Source organism: Sceloporus occidentalis, unplaced genomic scaffold (genome assembly GCF_023333645.1).
Source record: "Sceloporus occidentalis isolate IW3139 unplaced genomic scaffold, rSceOcc1.0.p SCAF_25, whole genome shotgun sequence".
Taxonomy (NCBI): domain Eukaryota; kingdom Metazoa; phylum Chordata; class Lepidosauria; order Squamata; family Phrynosomatidae; genus Sceloporus; species Sceloporus occidentalis.
The window spans coordinates 11,425,648-11,441,340 of NW_028317005.1; the positions used below are offsets into that span (position 1 = coordinate 11,425,648).

The 15,693-nt window shown below is 37.6% G+C and overlaps 1 protein-coding gene across 3 annotated transcripts in view; it reads right to left on the reverse strand.

Moving 5' to 3' along the window:
* Positions 1–15,114, reverse strand: part of LOC149300405 (phospholipase D1-like) — a 35,116-nt gene extending 20,002 nt beyond the window's left edge. Inside the window, exons 1-15 of one of the 3 annotated variants that reach the window (XM_089485389.1) lie at positions 14,964–15,114; positions 14,622–14,758; positions 13,613–13,758; positions 13,423–13,528; positions 12,377–12,446; positions 11,166–11,220; positions 10,445–10,537; positions 9,320–9,472; positions 8,441–8,590; positions 6,896–6,979; positions 1,584–1,665; positions 1,086–1,196; positions 573–773; positions 519–528; positions 41–208 (exon numbers count right to left, since the gene is read on the reverse strand). In XM_089485389.1, coding sequence (XP_089341515.1) covers positions 41–208; positions 519–528; positions 573–773; positions 1,086–1,196; positions 1,584–1,665; positions 6,896–6,979; positions 8,441–8,590; positions 9,320–9,472; positions 10,445–10,537; positions 11,166–11,220; positions 12,377–12,446; positions 13,423–13,528; positions 13,613–13,758; positions 14,622–14,758; positions 14,964–15,114 — 1,717 coding nt within the window. Of the gene's footprint in view, positions 1–40; positions 261–518; positions 529–572; positions 774–1,085; positions 1,197–1,583; positions 1,666–6,895; positions 6,980–8,440; positions 8,591–9,319; positions 9,473–10,444; positions 10,538–11,165; positions 11,225–12,376; positions 12,447–13,422; positions 13,529–13,612; positions 13,759–14,621; positions 14,759–14,960 lie in introns of all 3 variants that reach the window. The other 2 variants (XM_089485388.1, XM_089485387.1) reach the window with 2 other exon arrangements.
* Positions 15,115–15,693: the final 579 nt, after the last annotated feature.

A 15,693-nucleotide genomic window follows, 5' to 3' on the forward strand; every position in this document is an offset into this window, starting at 1 on the left:
AACAAACAGTAAAGGTCTGATAAGTAAAAGCTGTACATACGTGACTGGCTGTCTATACTGCTCACACTGTCTGCGTGTTGGAGGTTGTGTTTGTGGAGCTGCTTGTACAAGCTGAACTTGGCAAACTTTCTCGATTTGCCAAAACCTTTGATTCTTGAGGTGTCCAAGGCATTTTCATTTGCTTGGTTGGCCTGAGGCTGGAAACTACCTTTCCTTTCACCTTTATCGTCCCCATTCAATGTCTGAGTGGAACCCGATATCTAAAATACAGAAAAAAAAAACACTGCTTGTCTTGTTTCTAGGAAGGTCTCTGTAAACCTAGAGATGAAGTGAATCAGCAAACACAAACACGGTAGTCAAAGACTAATTGATTCATCCGGTGCAGCCGTGACTTATGCAAGTTAACTCATGTTAAAATAATCATGTTTAAATCAGTACTTAATATCAGTAATTAAAACATTTTGTTAATCTTTTTCCACAAGTTTACTTTTTGTCCTTTGTGCTCTTTTGTAGGTGACATAACGTTGGCTTCGCATCCTAGGGAAGTGTCATGTAACTTTGAGGTGTTTTACCGTGTTTATGGCAGTAGTAGACTGTGTTATGACTCTCTTGACACTTCCAATGTCGGTCAGTCTGTGCTCATCATCATCCCACCGTCCATAGGCCAAATCAATTCCGCCAACAAAAGCCACGGACTGATCAATGACTACAATCTTCTCATGGTGAGCCCAAAGGTACACTGAAGACGACATGTGATCCGGGTGTCTCATAACCTAAAGAAAATCAACACAGGTGCATTTGATCCGTGTCCTGTTAACATATGTTATTGTTGAATATTACCACATATTAATATTAATTGTTAAGGGTGTGAGACGGTAAAGTTCAGTTTGCAGACTATCGCAAATTTCAGGCTTTGATGAAAGTAGAGATTTTTTTTTGATTTTTTTTTTAAACCATTGTGATTAATATGCTCCACTTCAAAATGTCAAAATTTTAGAATTGTCATATTCGGATATCCTGCTTAAATCACTTACAGTTTTAGATTCCATTCAAGGTTATTTGCTTTTGTTCTAGAGCGCCCGTACCTTAATGTTTGGGTGTAGACGCATAAGAGTCCTCTTGCTGTACTCACTGTTGATTCCCAAAGCCAATTCCACTTCCTTGTATAGCATTATAAAGATTTTTACCCCTTGTTGCTGTTGATAAAAGATAACAGCTGAACAATTAAAATGAACACTAGAAGGTGCCAACCTCCATGCTGCAAAATCTAAATAAAAGCAAGTCTCTGCGGTTGGGCATAGGCAGATACTTTATGGGACATAAGAACAGGTCACCTAAAAATGTAAATACTTTATGAACACCACAACAGTATCCTAAGTAACCTATTAATATTTAGAATAATATATAATTAGGTATGGTGGGGGAAAAAGTGATGGAAAATTACTAAATATTTATATACACATACATACACACACTGGAAGTGCTTAAAGATAAAAGATGATTAATATATATTTTTTTTTACATTTTAGTAAAACTAATTTATGTGGTTTCTTGTGTTTATTACACAAAAAAAAAATACTCACAGCCTTCCTTCTTAGGACACAGTCCAATCTCCACCGGTTTCCTTCAACAACAGGACGTTTAAGAAATATTTCTGGACTTAGCCTTGAAACACAATAATTGGATAAAATAAATAGAGAGGGATATATCATTTAAAACTGTAGCACTTCTACAAAAAAAATAAAATAGCCCTTTAAAGATTGCTTCAGTTTAGGCTAAAAAAAATAAATAAAAAAAAAATGCTGCCTTTAAACTCCTTAGGAAGAAGGTGGTAGATAAGTGGAACAGATTCCCAGCAGACGTGAGAGAATTTTAGCATGCATAGGGCAGGTTTTTCCCTGCTTTAAATACTCAAACCTTAGAATTTCTTGGCAAATGTAATCTATGTTTCTAACTCAAGCTATATAGAAATGGTGAACTAACTTTTCTTATACGATTCTGTATGTTTTAAGTAACAAGTGGCCCTCCCACTGTACAGAGCATGCAAAATAAAATACACTTATGCCAAAAAGGGCACGTCGGAGATCTGTGCACAAACAATGTCACATTTTGATTCCTTACACATGGTTACACGGGCTGCCTCGTTTGCATATTCCTTGTTTTGAGCAGGTATGATTATCGCCTATTGCATCCAATCCACCCCTGAAACCTTCATATCCTGCTGTAACCTCTTGTTTTCACCAGGCATGGTTAACTCATTGCATCCGATCTACCGCTGAACCCCTCGTATCTTGCTGTAACCCCTTGTTTTGCAGTCACCTTATCTGACCACTTGTGAAGTAGTCCTATAAATCCTCGTGCATCACTCAGAAACAAGCTTGCTTGGAAACGTAGCTGCATTTGCTTCATCCCACTTTATAAGTGGACAGCGTTACACTGGAATTAAACAGGAGGGAAACTGCAGGAACTGCCCTACCATCATCTTGTGAAATCAACAGCCATCATCCTAATCAAGCCATACGGGAGACCAACAACCTTTACGGATCACCCGGACCACATCAATTCATCCCAATCCAAGCAGTCCTCTCCTACTGTTTCACTAACCCTCCCCCAACCACCGGCTAGATTGTAAACTCACAAGAGCAGTGCCCTCTTCTCCTTTTGTACCAGTTTTTTTTTTATTGTTTGCGATTATTCCTCCAATTGTAACAGCACTACGGAAACTGCTGGTGCTATATAAATAAATGTAATGTAATGTGCCTGTTGTTTTAGACGCAGTGTGGGGTTGGAAGTGCACAAGCTAAGCATTCCACCTAAATAACCGCTTCGATCTTTTTAGATCTTGGTGTAGTATTTGAACTACTCGAACTCACACAAGAGAATGTGGAAATGGCATCTTGCCCTTGGTGGGTCAAAAGTCCTTCACAGTAAGGCACACATACAGTAAAAAATTGTTTTGCTTAAAATTAAAAACCACAAACTATATTAAAATCATACATATACAACAAGGAAATGGGAGTGACTTAACACACATCTTACTATAAATTAAACAGGAGTACCTAAAATACTTTCACTGTGCAAATAATATGAATTATAATATATATATGTTCCCTCTGAATCAAGCTATAAAGTCACTTCCACTACAACGACATATAAAGCTGCTCAACACGTCAGACCTGTCCTACAATTACTTTGAAAAAGGTTTCCCAAATTCCATAAATACCATGTAATTGTGTGCCAGTCTTCCGGGCGAAAAAAGATGGGTGTGAAGGATAATTAATGAACCGGAGAGGAGGAAAAGCGTGCATGAGGAGTTCAAAAGACTTGAAATACATATCAAGTCTTACAAGTTTGCAATTTTCAAAAAAAAATAAAAAATCTAAAAATGAAATCCTTTGTTCTAAAGGAGCTTTTGGAAACCAATTTGTTATACAGTAGCAGAAATTCCTGTCCTTATGGTAGTTTCTCTTCCCAACGTACGTGGGAGGATCACACTAATTCTGAAAATACTAATTATATTTTATATATCACAATCTAAAGATGGCACAAACCGCGGGATGAACCGAACTTCGGGTTAAGACGCCTGATGCAGATGCTCATCGGATTTAAATTCCCTATTAAATTTTGTTGAGGGCTTAGGTTTATATATAATTAAAGTATATATATTTATAGCAGAAGAAAAATGAAAAAGCATACATAGTTCATTTTTTCACTCGTGACTTGCCTTTGGATTTAGTACTGAATTCGATCAGAAGTTTGGAAACTGTGAATTAGAATTAAAATGCCAGCCACTGCTTATAGCACCATTTATAAGCTATATGGAACCACGTTACTGTCCATTTTAAAGAACTCATTTTTCTGGGAAAGCAAACAAATATGTCTATCGGGTTCACATGACTATGATCTATAAACAAGTTACTGTCTCCAGAATATCAGCTTGTTATTACGTGGGAAAATAAATTCTCTCGGTAAACACAGCCTTATCCACACAGTTCCAAAACTGCAAATTGAGTCCTCTTGCAAAAGCGGGTAAAAGAAATTGGTTCAACATTCTACTTTAAATGCAGTTTTCAAGATTACATATGCATGACTTTCAGAAAGCTATACAATATATTTATACTTGGCAATAGTTTGCACCTCTCAGGGACCGACCCAGAGCTTTCAAACTGATCTTTGGGTAAACTGGCATAGTTCGGCTCCTTTAATATACTACATTGATTTTATGATACCACATCCCATGAAACGGCTGTTCTCTGAATGTTATTGAATGTCCCTTTAACCCCTTCGTGACAAAGGCTGATTTTACTTTTTGTACCTTTCGTGACAATGGCCTTTTTAACATTTCTGCACTGCTCGTGTTTAGCTGTAATTTTCTTCTTTCCCGTTTACTGAACTCACACACATTAGATATTGTTTTTTTCAGGACAAGAAGGGCTTTCTTTAGATGACATTGTTTTGATTGTATCTTATTATTTACTACAAAAAAAAGTATAAAATATGGTGAAAAACTAAGAAAAAAATGACTGTTTCTAACTTTTAGTTGAAAAATCTTTTACTCATCTATAAAAGGTAATGAAAAAACCTGCTAAATAGATTCTACTATTTGTCCTGAGTTTAGAAATACCCAATGTTTTTATGTTTTTTTGCTTTTTTCTACCCATTATGGGGCAATAAGTACAGGTAGCGTTTTGCTATTTCAAAGCCATTTTTTCCAAATCTGGTAATTCTTCCCCCCATGTGCCATGTCGGGTATCTTTGAACCCGGCCAATGCAATTTACCCCATCAAGTCATATATTTTTGAAAACTAGACACCCCAGGGTATTTCAAATGCTAGTATTTTAACTCTTTCCATGCACCATATCTACCACCAGTCTTTGTCAAACTTTGTGGTAGTCATTTTTTTGCATTTGTTTTGCCACACACATTTTACTTCAGGTATGAATTAAAATGTTCTCGTTTATGTCACTATCACAAAACACCCCAATATGTGTTCAGCAACATCTCCTGAGCGCAGTGATACCCCACATGAATGATTTTGCCTGGCTGTTTGGGGGCAAAAGGGCCACATTTGGGGCATGCGCATTTTTCAATGTTGAACTTTGGCATTTGGGGATCCACTGCCCATGCCCTATTTGGTACATCTTTGAGCCGGGGCCATTTCAGTGTGCCCAACAAAACCATATATTTTTGAAAACTAGACACCCCAGGGTATTTTAAATGCTGGTATTTTAACTCTTTGCATGCACACATTTTACCACCAGCATTGTTTCAAAGTTTGCAGTAGTATTTTTGTGTGTGTATTTTTCCCACACACACCTACTTTATGTATGAATTTACAGCTCCTGGTATATGCCGCTGTCACACGACACCCCAATATGTGTTCAGCAACATCTCCTGAGTACAGTGATACCCCACATGCATGAATTTGTCATTTTTTGGGGGAACTAAAAGGCCACATTTGGTACGTGTGCATTTTTCTAATTGGAAATTAGATGTGTGGCCATCCTTCCCCCGGTGTTAATTGGGACCTTGTTGAACCTGGCCAATTCAATTTACCCCATCAAATCATACCTTTTTTAAAAGTAGACACCCCACGGGCATTTAATATGCCAGTATTTTAACTCTTTCCATGCGAGAATTGTTTTAAGCTAATATGCTAATTTTAGGACTTGCTCACAAAAATATATTTTTTATATATATATTTTATATTTTGTTGCCTTTTTAAAAAAAAATTTTTAAACATTTTTTTTTCAACTTGGAGGTTCCCCTGATAGTGACATCAGTGGGAAATGATTTTTACATTTTACTGTTTTTTTACTATTTTTTTCTAATTATTAATTTTATTTTATTTTTTAATTTTTTTTTTACTAATCACAATGTGATTAGAAAGCTGGGCTCCATTGACTTGCATGGTGAATGCAGTACCTGTATTCAACCTGCAAGTGGAGCCAGAGTTCTCTAGATGGTCTGGAGACCGTCTAGCGAGCTTTTAAAACTTGCTTGTTTCTCTTGCAGGGCGGCGGCCATCTTCCTTGATGGCGAAGATTACCGGCAGCTGCGGCTGTGACCGCTCTCCGGAGCGGTCACAGCCCACCGAAAGGTAAGTGTTTGGTGTCGCTGGATGCCTCCTGATCGAGGCATTCCAGTGACACCATTTAAGTTTAGGAGGCGATCGTTGATCGCCTCCTAAACGCTTTTAAAACGGGCGTCCGCCGCCATACAAAGTATGGCGGATGTTGACGCCCCGTGGAGGGGCCAGAGATGGCCCCTTCGTGCCGATCGCGGCGTTGCTGAATGCCTCGATGTCGAGGCATTCAGCAACGCTTTTTGGGTGCAGAAAGCGAAAGTAGATCGCTTTCTGCACCCGTTTAAAGACGTGCCGGTCCTGGCACGTCAATTGTCGTAAAGCACATGCTTTTCCGTGTCGTGCCAGGACCGGCAATTGTCGTTAAGGGGTTAAACGCATGTGGATAAACAAAACGTTCTCCATAAAAACTGTACTTCAGCCGTTCAATTACCGTAATCACGAGCTGTACCGCTAAATCTTCACAATGAGCTATTAAATTAATATTCATAGGAGTCATGGGGTCACATTTACAGGGATGGATGTGACCGGCCCCCTTTCTAAACCCACTAAAAAAAACAAAAACCCACCTATGGCAAACAGCTGTCATTTTCTTTATTATTATTCTGTTGCTGGATGCGAAATGTCAATAAAATGGCTTAATTGTTATCGCTATTTAATCTGACCAATACACTCCTTTCATATTTTGAGAGACACCTTGATTTTACTCTAGGGCAATCATTTTAACTTGTAAGGCAACATTTCAGCAGGGGTTTTATGTTTCCATGATCAGTTATATTTCTTAACAATAATTAGGACAAAGGACCTACCACCAGTCTGTGATGAAAATTTCCTCTTTTGCTGCTTCCATCGCATCCGCCACATCGTGAAAATATCCTTTAGCATTGACGTACCTAAAATAAAGTCATGTGCAATAAGCAGATCAAAACTCTAACGTCATGCTTGGTTCTGTTTATTGTATGCCGTAGGGTGCTTGGCATCCCCGGTTACATAAATAAGACCGAAGGTCATCACAGTAATAGGAATGCAAACACTGGTCATAAAAAGACCATATATACACACACTTTCTAAGTGTTCCAAGCAATGTAATTTAAAGGTGATCATTTATCCAACATGGGGTACTTTCTGAAGTGCCACATGCATTGAAATTGCAATTAAAGAAAGAATCAGGCACGTTGAAAATGTGTAATATGCCCAATCTCATGCTACACAGTGTTGACAACTCCAGGTTAAACTGCATTGCCTTGTGACCAATGGTGAATGGCTCAAGTCCCCATTCCTATCAAAAATCAGCACTTTAATACAGCTTTGTCATATACAACTTTTAAGTAAAGCCATACATGTTTGATATCTTAAAAGTACCTTATAGGATTTATTGTAGCCGATTAAATATTGTATACATGGTCCTGATAGGGGAATAGAGTTTTCTAAAGGATTAACAGACTCTACGAAACACATTTAGCACAAAGGCTGGAGAATGACAAACCATATCAGGGGCCACGAAGTAAATACATTAAATGTATCAAAAGGAAGAGACAGGCGACTTCCTTGGTGCATCTATAACAATAGCCGTGTTTGAATATTACGGATATTAATATTTACATCCAGGAAGTGGGTTTCTATGAACAGACTCCTTTGTAAAATGTTATTCTACTGCTTTACATTAATTTAGAAATTTAAAATGTATGTCACTTTATATTAGAAAACAAACATAGCTTGAGCCACATTGATGACCTGTAGCCTCAGGACTTTAAATAGATTTAAAAAAATAAGATATTTTACCTTATTTTCATTATTTATTTTTTTTTTATGGGAGAAACAATTCTCAGTTTACATCAGAATACATACATCGTAAACTTTATTCCATTTAGTAATATACTGTAACACCTTGTTCAAGTACTATAAATGTATGGGCTTCCAATGTCCCAAAATTGTTGAGAAAGCAGCTTGTACATTGGAAGTTACAAGCCACTTCCCTCAGGTCTCCTACAGCATGCAACACCACTTTTACTTAAATCTAAATCCTTGCCATCGTTCAGAAGTTGGCGTTTGTTTTAGCTGATTGGCAGAGATATGTGCTGGCCCATGACAGATATAATAAAAAAAATAATAAATTTAAAAAAAGTAACTGACAGCAGGAACACCTACTTTCCAAAAATTCAAAGAGGAAGGAAAAAATAACTTCTATAAAAAGGTAGCCAAATTTATTTAAAATGCTTTTTGTTGAATGCTTAATAAAACCTAAGGGATACTAACAACGTAGAACTTTAAGGCTTAAACAGAAAAGGAGGAGTTTATATTTTGGCAAATCCAGAATGTTTGTTTCTGATTTGAAATACGTTGTAGCCACATACCACTTTGAAAGAGTGTTGTTTTGAATTGCTGCGTACGAGCCAAATCTATGTTCTTTAAGGAAGTTTTTGCCATGCTTTCCAACAAATTCTTCAATCGCCTGACCCCACCATCGAGTGTGTCGGTAGCTGTTACATTTCAGTATTAAACTCCTGTGAAATAAACAGATTATTGATGAATCGTTTAGGGGGACAATTTTTCCCCGATTGCCCCTTCCCGATTTCTTCTTATTTGTCGCATTTAAACGTTTCAGATCATCAGACTAATTTTAATATAAGACAAAGAAAGTGCGTAAACACAAAATGCAGCTTTTACACGATCATTTCATTTATTGAAGGTAAGGAGTTAATAAAAACCTACATTATTAATGTAAAAAAGTAATTTCCCTTCCTAAACCTAATAACTGGCTGTGCCACCTTAGGCAGTAGAAACGGCAATCAAACGTTTGTGATAACTGGCAATGAGTCTTTTACATCTCTGGGGAGGAATTTTGTCCACTCTTCTTGGCAGAGTTGTTTTAATTCGGCTACATTGGAGGTTTTTGGGACACGAACTGCCTTTTTAAAGCTCATGCCAAAGCATCTCATTTGGATTTAATTGAGGACTTGGCCAAGCCACTCCAAAACCTTCATTTTATTTCTTTTGAGACATTCTGAGGTGGACTTGCTTGTGCGCTTCTGATTGTCGTCCTGCGGCATCACCCAACTACACTTTAGCTTTAGATCCTAAATTGACCGCCAGACATTCTCATTTTATGGCAAGTCGCACACGTCATGAAGCAGCCCAAGACCATCACACTACCCCTATCGTGTTTGAGTGAAATAAATAAATAAAATATAAATAAAATGTATTGGAACAATCCAATGATTGTATTTGCTCACCTTGAAAGATTGTCAATACGTAAACCATATTGAGTTTCTGTGTCTTTCTTGCCAATCTTTATGCTAAACTCCTTGTCCACCAGTAAGACAAATGAAATAGCCCCAGTGTCCGTTTTCATGTACAAAAGAAATGAATCTTTCACTACCAGCCATCTTGACAAGAAGAAAAAAAAAGTAATTATTGAATAACCCTTTAAACCCCATTTTTACTTTCTCCTGTAAAATATATAACACAACAAGATGATTAGTATTTCTTTTATCATCAATATGAAAAATAATTATAATAGTTCAAGAGAAATCTGTAGAAGGGGGGGGGCTCTGAGGTCCCAATAAAAAGGTATCAAGTAAATGCTATTGTCCGTGAACATCCTCATTATCCTTTTGTAATAACACTAATATGTTTTCTGTAACAAATAATTCTGTTCTGTTGGCTTCTATTATTTTGACAGCATATAACCAGGCACTGTAATTTAGTACATCAAGGAATACTGTGGCATTGACTAGACTATTAACGCAGATATAGATATAATTATCTTTGGACAAGTGGTCCGCAAAATATTACGTGTTACATCAGTTAGATTTGAAAGAGTGTAATGGTGCCTAATTAATATGTTTTTTCATATACTGTCTGGTTACAGATAATCAAGACAATTTTAACTTTTCCAGTTGGAAGAGTTGGAAGACTCCAGGTTCTATGTGGGATTTTGTCTTGTCAAAGTAAAATTGTGCGCAAAACCTAGGTCTGCCGCAATTTCAAGAGAAAATAATCCAGACAATTTATTGTTTCGCTGGAAATAGCAGTGTTTTTAATATACAATGTTAAAAGATCTCTTGGTTCATTTGGGCCCAATGCCAAAATAATCGACAAACTTTCCAATTCAGCAAAATTTCCATGAACATTACAGTGCTAAGACAAACAAGGCCTGATACTTTTTTTGTGGTTGCACTTTTGATAAGCTTATGTAGCACAGGAGTGGACACTGACTGCTTGCACAAATGATGTTAGCCAACTATATTGCTGGACAGCTTGCCCTTTGCCCATAGAAGCCAAGACATTAAAACAAAAGAATGTGCAGGCAAATAACATAAATGATATGCCATTCAGTATCAGAACCAGATCAGTACCTTTTTGACCACCGGTAACATGCATTTCCTTGACCACAGCAATTTAAACCTGGTATTCTGTGACCACCAGACCTCTTCATGATCATGCCTTCACTAAATAAAACAAACACACGTTATTCTACTGAGATCCTTAGTATACCACTTGATTATGGATCAGCTTTCAGTTAAATAGAAGACATTTGAGATTCAGCGATGCTTCTCGTAAAAGCTTTTACAAAATGAAAGCTAGAATGCATTTTAGTCTGAGAGGTCAAAACATAAAGAACGACTAGGTCACAAGTCCTTTTCTGCCATCCTTTGCTTTGACAAACACGTCCTTCCATAATTCTACCAAGTATTAGCAACTTCTACCTGTCAGTTATACCACTTTGTCTAATGGACCTTACAGGTACAATTGGGAAGGAGTGTGCAGGTGTATGGCGGTCAGTGAGAGCTTCTCAATGTATAGAAATGTATTTGTGATTAAGTATTCATATTTATAACAAAATGTCACCGAGTGTACATACGAGTATGTTTATTTTAGTGTGTTTTTGAATACTCTGTGGAATATGATGGTGCTATTTAAATCAATAGAGAGGTATAAATACTGCATTGGAAAGCCCTAGTAATACACATCAGCAGCTGTTTAAAATATTTGATCTGAGCATCACTTTGTTCATAAACTCAAAAATGGAATTAAATTTAAAAAAAAAAAAAAAAAAAAAAAAAAAAAAATACTTACATGCCCTTTGGTCCAAGGTCATGGATAAAAGATAGCTGACTGACATCAATGAATTCTCTCTGGGAAAAGTAACATGAACATGGTTACATTCTTTCCTACACTGAAAGCATACGTTTATTAGTTGGGTTCAGAGCCATGCTTTTCTTAGTAAAGGGAGGCGATTGAGTGTAATGTGTGTGAGTAGAGGGGGCAAACAGACAGGAAACTGGAGGTCAATCTAAACCGAAGACTTCACACAAATTCGTACAATGAGAACAGTACTGTGAATACCGGAACAGAAAAAGTAAAAACGCCATGAACCGGGCACCTAAAGTATTTCTCAGTGATCCACACCAATAACAATGGCAGGCATGGGAGACATTTCATGATATTTATATCCAATTGTGAGTTTTTTTGGCAAATTGAGTGCTGTGTATTGCTATTGATGATGGAGGGATTCACCAGATGTCCCAGCACAAAAAAAACCCCAAAACAGGGGAACTCATCTGCACAAAATCACAGAGACATCGGAAATAAAAGGCACACAAATCACACCAAGGAACCAAAACTGTCAATAAGCAGGCCAAATTAAAGTTATTGATGTAATTCAAATAATTCGACATTTGGTAAATAGACAACTTCCAAAATCTGCTTATCTACAGAATTAGCTCTGCATTCGGCAAGCTCTTCTGGTCAAACAAAATTGTCTTCACCACATGGCTTGTCTTATAATTTTAACAGTTGCCATTTTACCAACTTTCATGAGGAAAAGGCACTCACTGTGTGGTAAATAACTTTGTGAGGGGATGAATACAACTGAGCATAAAGGGTTTATTCACTAAAGCAGGCATTCCAATATTATCTCACCACCTTTGCTATACAATATGAAGGATCAACCCAGTGAGAACAAAAAACATAATTCATTGAGTTGAAACCACAGCTCTTCTGCAAATCCTCCTGCCAACTAACAAACACTTTGGGGAATAAGCAAACGCAATGGCAATTATACAACTAGAATCTAGCTGTGTCCTTGGGGATTGAATATTTGGACAGCCTTGCAGGTCAGTGTTTGGGGTAATGCAAAATTAATATTGGTTTTCTGTTAGATAATGTTTTTCTCGCTGTGCAGAGAGCAAAGTGTCAAAATTGTAATAGGTTTTCACGATACATCATGAACACAAGATTCATACTGAACAAGAAAGAATATGCTAAAATGCGTAACCTTTTATTACTTACTGTTGCATGGTAATTCCTGTACATAGGCATTTTCAACAGTGCATTTAAGTAATCTTCAAGCTGTTTCTGGAACACAAAGGAGAAAAATCCGTTTCAGAACAGGCCGCCAAATAATATAAACCAGTTAACGGGAACACAACCCCTCAGGACTGCTCAGTCGACTGTAGTAAATGTGGCCCTAACCCTTTGGCCCTTATCCAAGTGTAACCAACTTACGCTAGATACATGTGACCGCACATTACAATCCAACACTTCTGCAGCTGATGTATCCAGTCCATGACCACACATTAAAGTATCAGATCTGCTGTGTGAGTGGCACCAAACAGTAAGTGGGCCAGGCCATCTGGTACAGGCCCACCAGGCATTGGCACGGTTTCCAAGATGGCCAGTCTGGGCCTGAAGCCAAACATACTAAACATCTACAGTACTTAATCCCTTCACGACAAAGCCTGTACATGTACGTGCTCACGATGCATTATCCTTAAGGGGTTAATAATGCCTCTGCTACCCTCTTAGTTTTAAGTGGAGGCAAGGGGTTTGCATATCCCTTCTGGAAGTGCAGCAACGGAAGAAACCAAGAAGGGGACATGGTGACCACTGTGGCCTTCTGACACTTTTTTTTTGGTTTTCACAGCAGAGCCACTGACCTCTGGGCTTCAATAAAACATAAAATAAAAAAATGTTTATAAGTAGAAGGCTGGCATACCCCTGGCTTGAACACTTTGGGTTATTTTGTAAAGCTTTTTTGTGTGTTTCTTTAATTGGCTATACATTCCCATTCTGTAAATGTTTTGGACAGAAACGGACAATAAGCGTGAAATGTGTTCTGCTGCTCTGTTATCGGACCACATGGCAGGACTTGCCACCACTCACCCAGGCTGAGTGGCGACAGCACTCACCCAGGCTGAGTGGCGACAGCACTCACCCAGGCTGAGTGGCGACAGCACTCACCCAGGCTGAGTGGCGACAGCACTCACCCAGGCTGAGTGGCGACAGCACTCTGTTATTCTAAACATTGTTCTAAGTCGTGTAGCATAATTACCCTTCTACTTGAAGACTGCTCCTCTCTGACAATCTCTGCGCTACGTGGAAGATTTGGCATCGACCTGGCATCGTCTCGTTTCACTGTCTGTCTTCTTACTGTATGGCTGAAAACAGTGCAAGTTATAACCCTTATTACATTACACTCATAGTATTTTTAAGATGTACAGGCCATAACATTAAAGACATACCTCCTAATAGGAATAGGGATTCGGATGAATGCTTTGTAGCGAAGGAGTTCTCTATGGAGGTCCTGAAAGTGCTTGAACTTTCTCTTAACTTGCCATGTGAACTCTCCATGAGTCAGCTCTATTGTGTAAATATTTAGAATGGGTGCCTGTTATATATTAAAAACATAAAAAGTAAGATTTTTATTAGGAACCTATATTTCCGCTACAGTAAAAATAATCAATGTACGAACTGAGGAAATTCAATGAATTTTGTGTATTTGGTTTTATTTGCCTTAAAAAAATATAGCTATAATACATTTGTATCCTATGAGAAATTTGCACAACAGCAACAGATGTGTATAAGAAGGTTTATATACTCTAAATGAGCAATTAGAAACAACTGAAGCTTAATGTGTTGGTGTTGGCCAAAATTCTTCTCAGCACTCTTTAATTCTTGGTAATATCTCTCACTGCCTTTCTGTGCAGTCAAAGCTTAATAGAACACGTTCTGTCAATTAATGAACCCGTTTAGATCTGAGACAGCGCAACATTTGCATTCATAAAGGATCCAAAGCAAACAGAAATTGACTTGGCAAAATATCACTGAAAGTTTTCTTCTTTTCCTTTAAGTGATAATTACTAAAAATCTTATACGTCAATTAAGACATTTTGCATGCAAAAAAATAAATATTTAAGCCAGGGTAACACGCAAGCAGTTCACTGGCAACAAGCTGCTTCTTCCAACAGAAAATCATAGCAACAAGCGCAAGATATGTATAACTCTAAACATTTGTGTTACAGAATAATTTATCTAAAAGCTATTATTAAATATAGAAATAATTCTTAGCAGGCCTGACAAACTATTCCGCCTTGTGCGATGTAGAGAAGATCCGTTTTAGGTTTTTAATTTTAAGATCATACTTTTTCAGAAAATGCGTTTACTAATCAAATATAGGTGAAATCATGACTTGTGAAAAATAAAAAACAATTTTACATTAACATTACATAGCTATTCTATATATAAACCAACCTTCGAGGAGGAAGATGAAGCAAAACGTTCCATTTCTAGAACTTTGACTTTGATGGTGCAGCCTAAAAGGTATGACTGCAGGTCAGGCTCTTTGAAGCTTTTAGTATTGTAAATAGCAGAGAAAGGAATGCAGGCACCTAATAACAAAAATACAAAAAAGCTTCCAATAAAACCCCATGCAAATAAACCAACAATGAAAAGAAAAAAAAAAAGGAACAAACATTCTGAAAAGCAAGAAGCAGCAAGGCTCAGCAGCCTTAGGTTTATTAGTCCTTGTTATAACAACTTTGGTGAGAAATATACATTAAAGCATGTATGCGATAATCTGTATTTATTTACCGCTTGCTTTGGGATCGTTTGCAGAGTCGGACTCCACTTCCTCTCCATCAAAGCGGAGCTCCCTGCTGTCTAGGTTTTCTATGAAATTACTCATGTCTGTAGCAATTTTCTTTAATGTAGAAGAATCAAGTTGCCTTTCTCGTTTCAGTGACATGTTGACAGAGGGGCCTGTTGGCAAAAGAGACAATAAAAGTGACTTACAGCTTCAAAAACACAAAATAAGACAAGAGTATTAATGAGAAGTTAGCCGTAATGGCTGGAATACAACACTCCTGTACTCAATAGTTTAATGTCTTTGGCACTCCCAATTAAAGAACAATGCATATTAAAGAACTCAGAGTACTTCAATATGCATTTGTCAGAAAGAGAGGTGGGCAAATGCATATTCTGCAGGCTGTAAGAGTTTAAATGCAGCTATCACATGCATTAAAGTGAATATGACGACTTCAGTGTCCCTCTAATGCAGGGGTGGGCAATTAATTTTCCCATGGGGCCACATGAGAAATTGGAATGGTTTTAGAGGGCCAGACCTCTACAAACTACAAACTCCGAAGCCTTGTCCATTTTGTTAACTTATGTGCTGTTTAATAAAGTTATTCAAGCCTACGTCATTGGTAGAGGTGCTTGAATAAGTAAGGCCTGAATAACTATTAGCACAGCACAGAAGTGAACAAAATGAACAAGGCTTCGGAGTGCATACCGTATTTTTCGCTCTATAAGACGCACCTGCTGA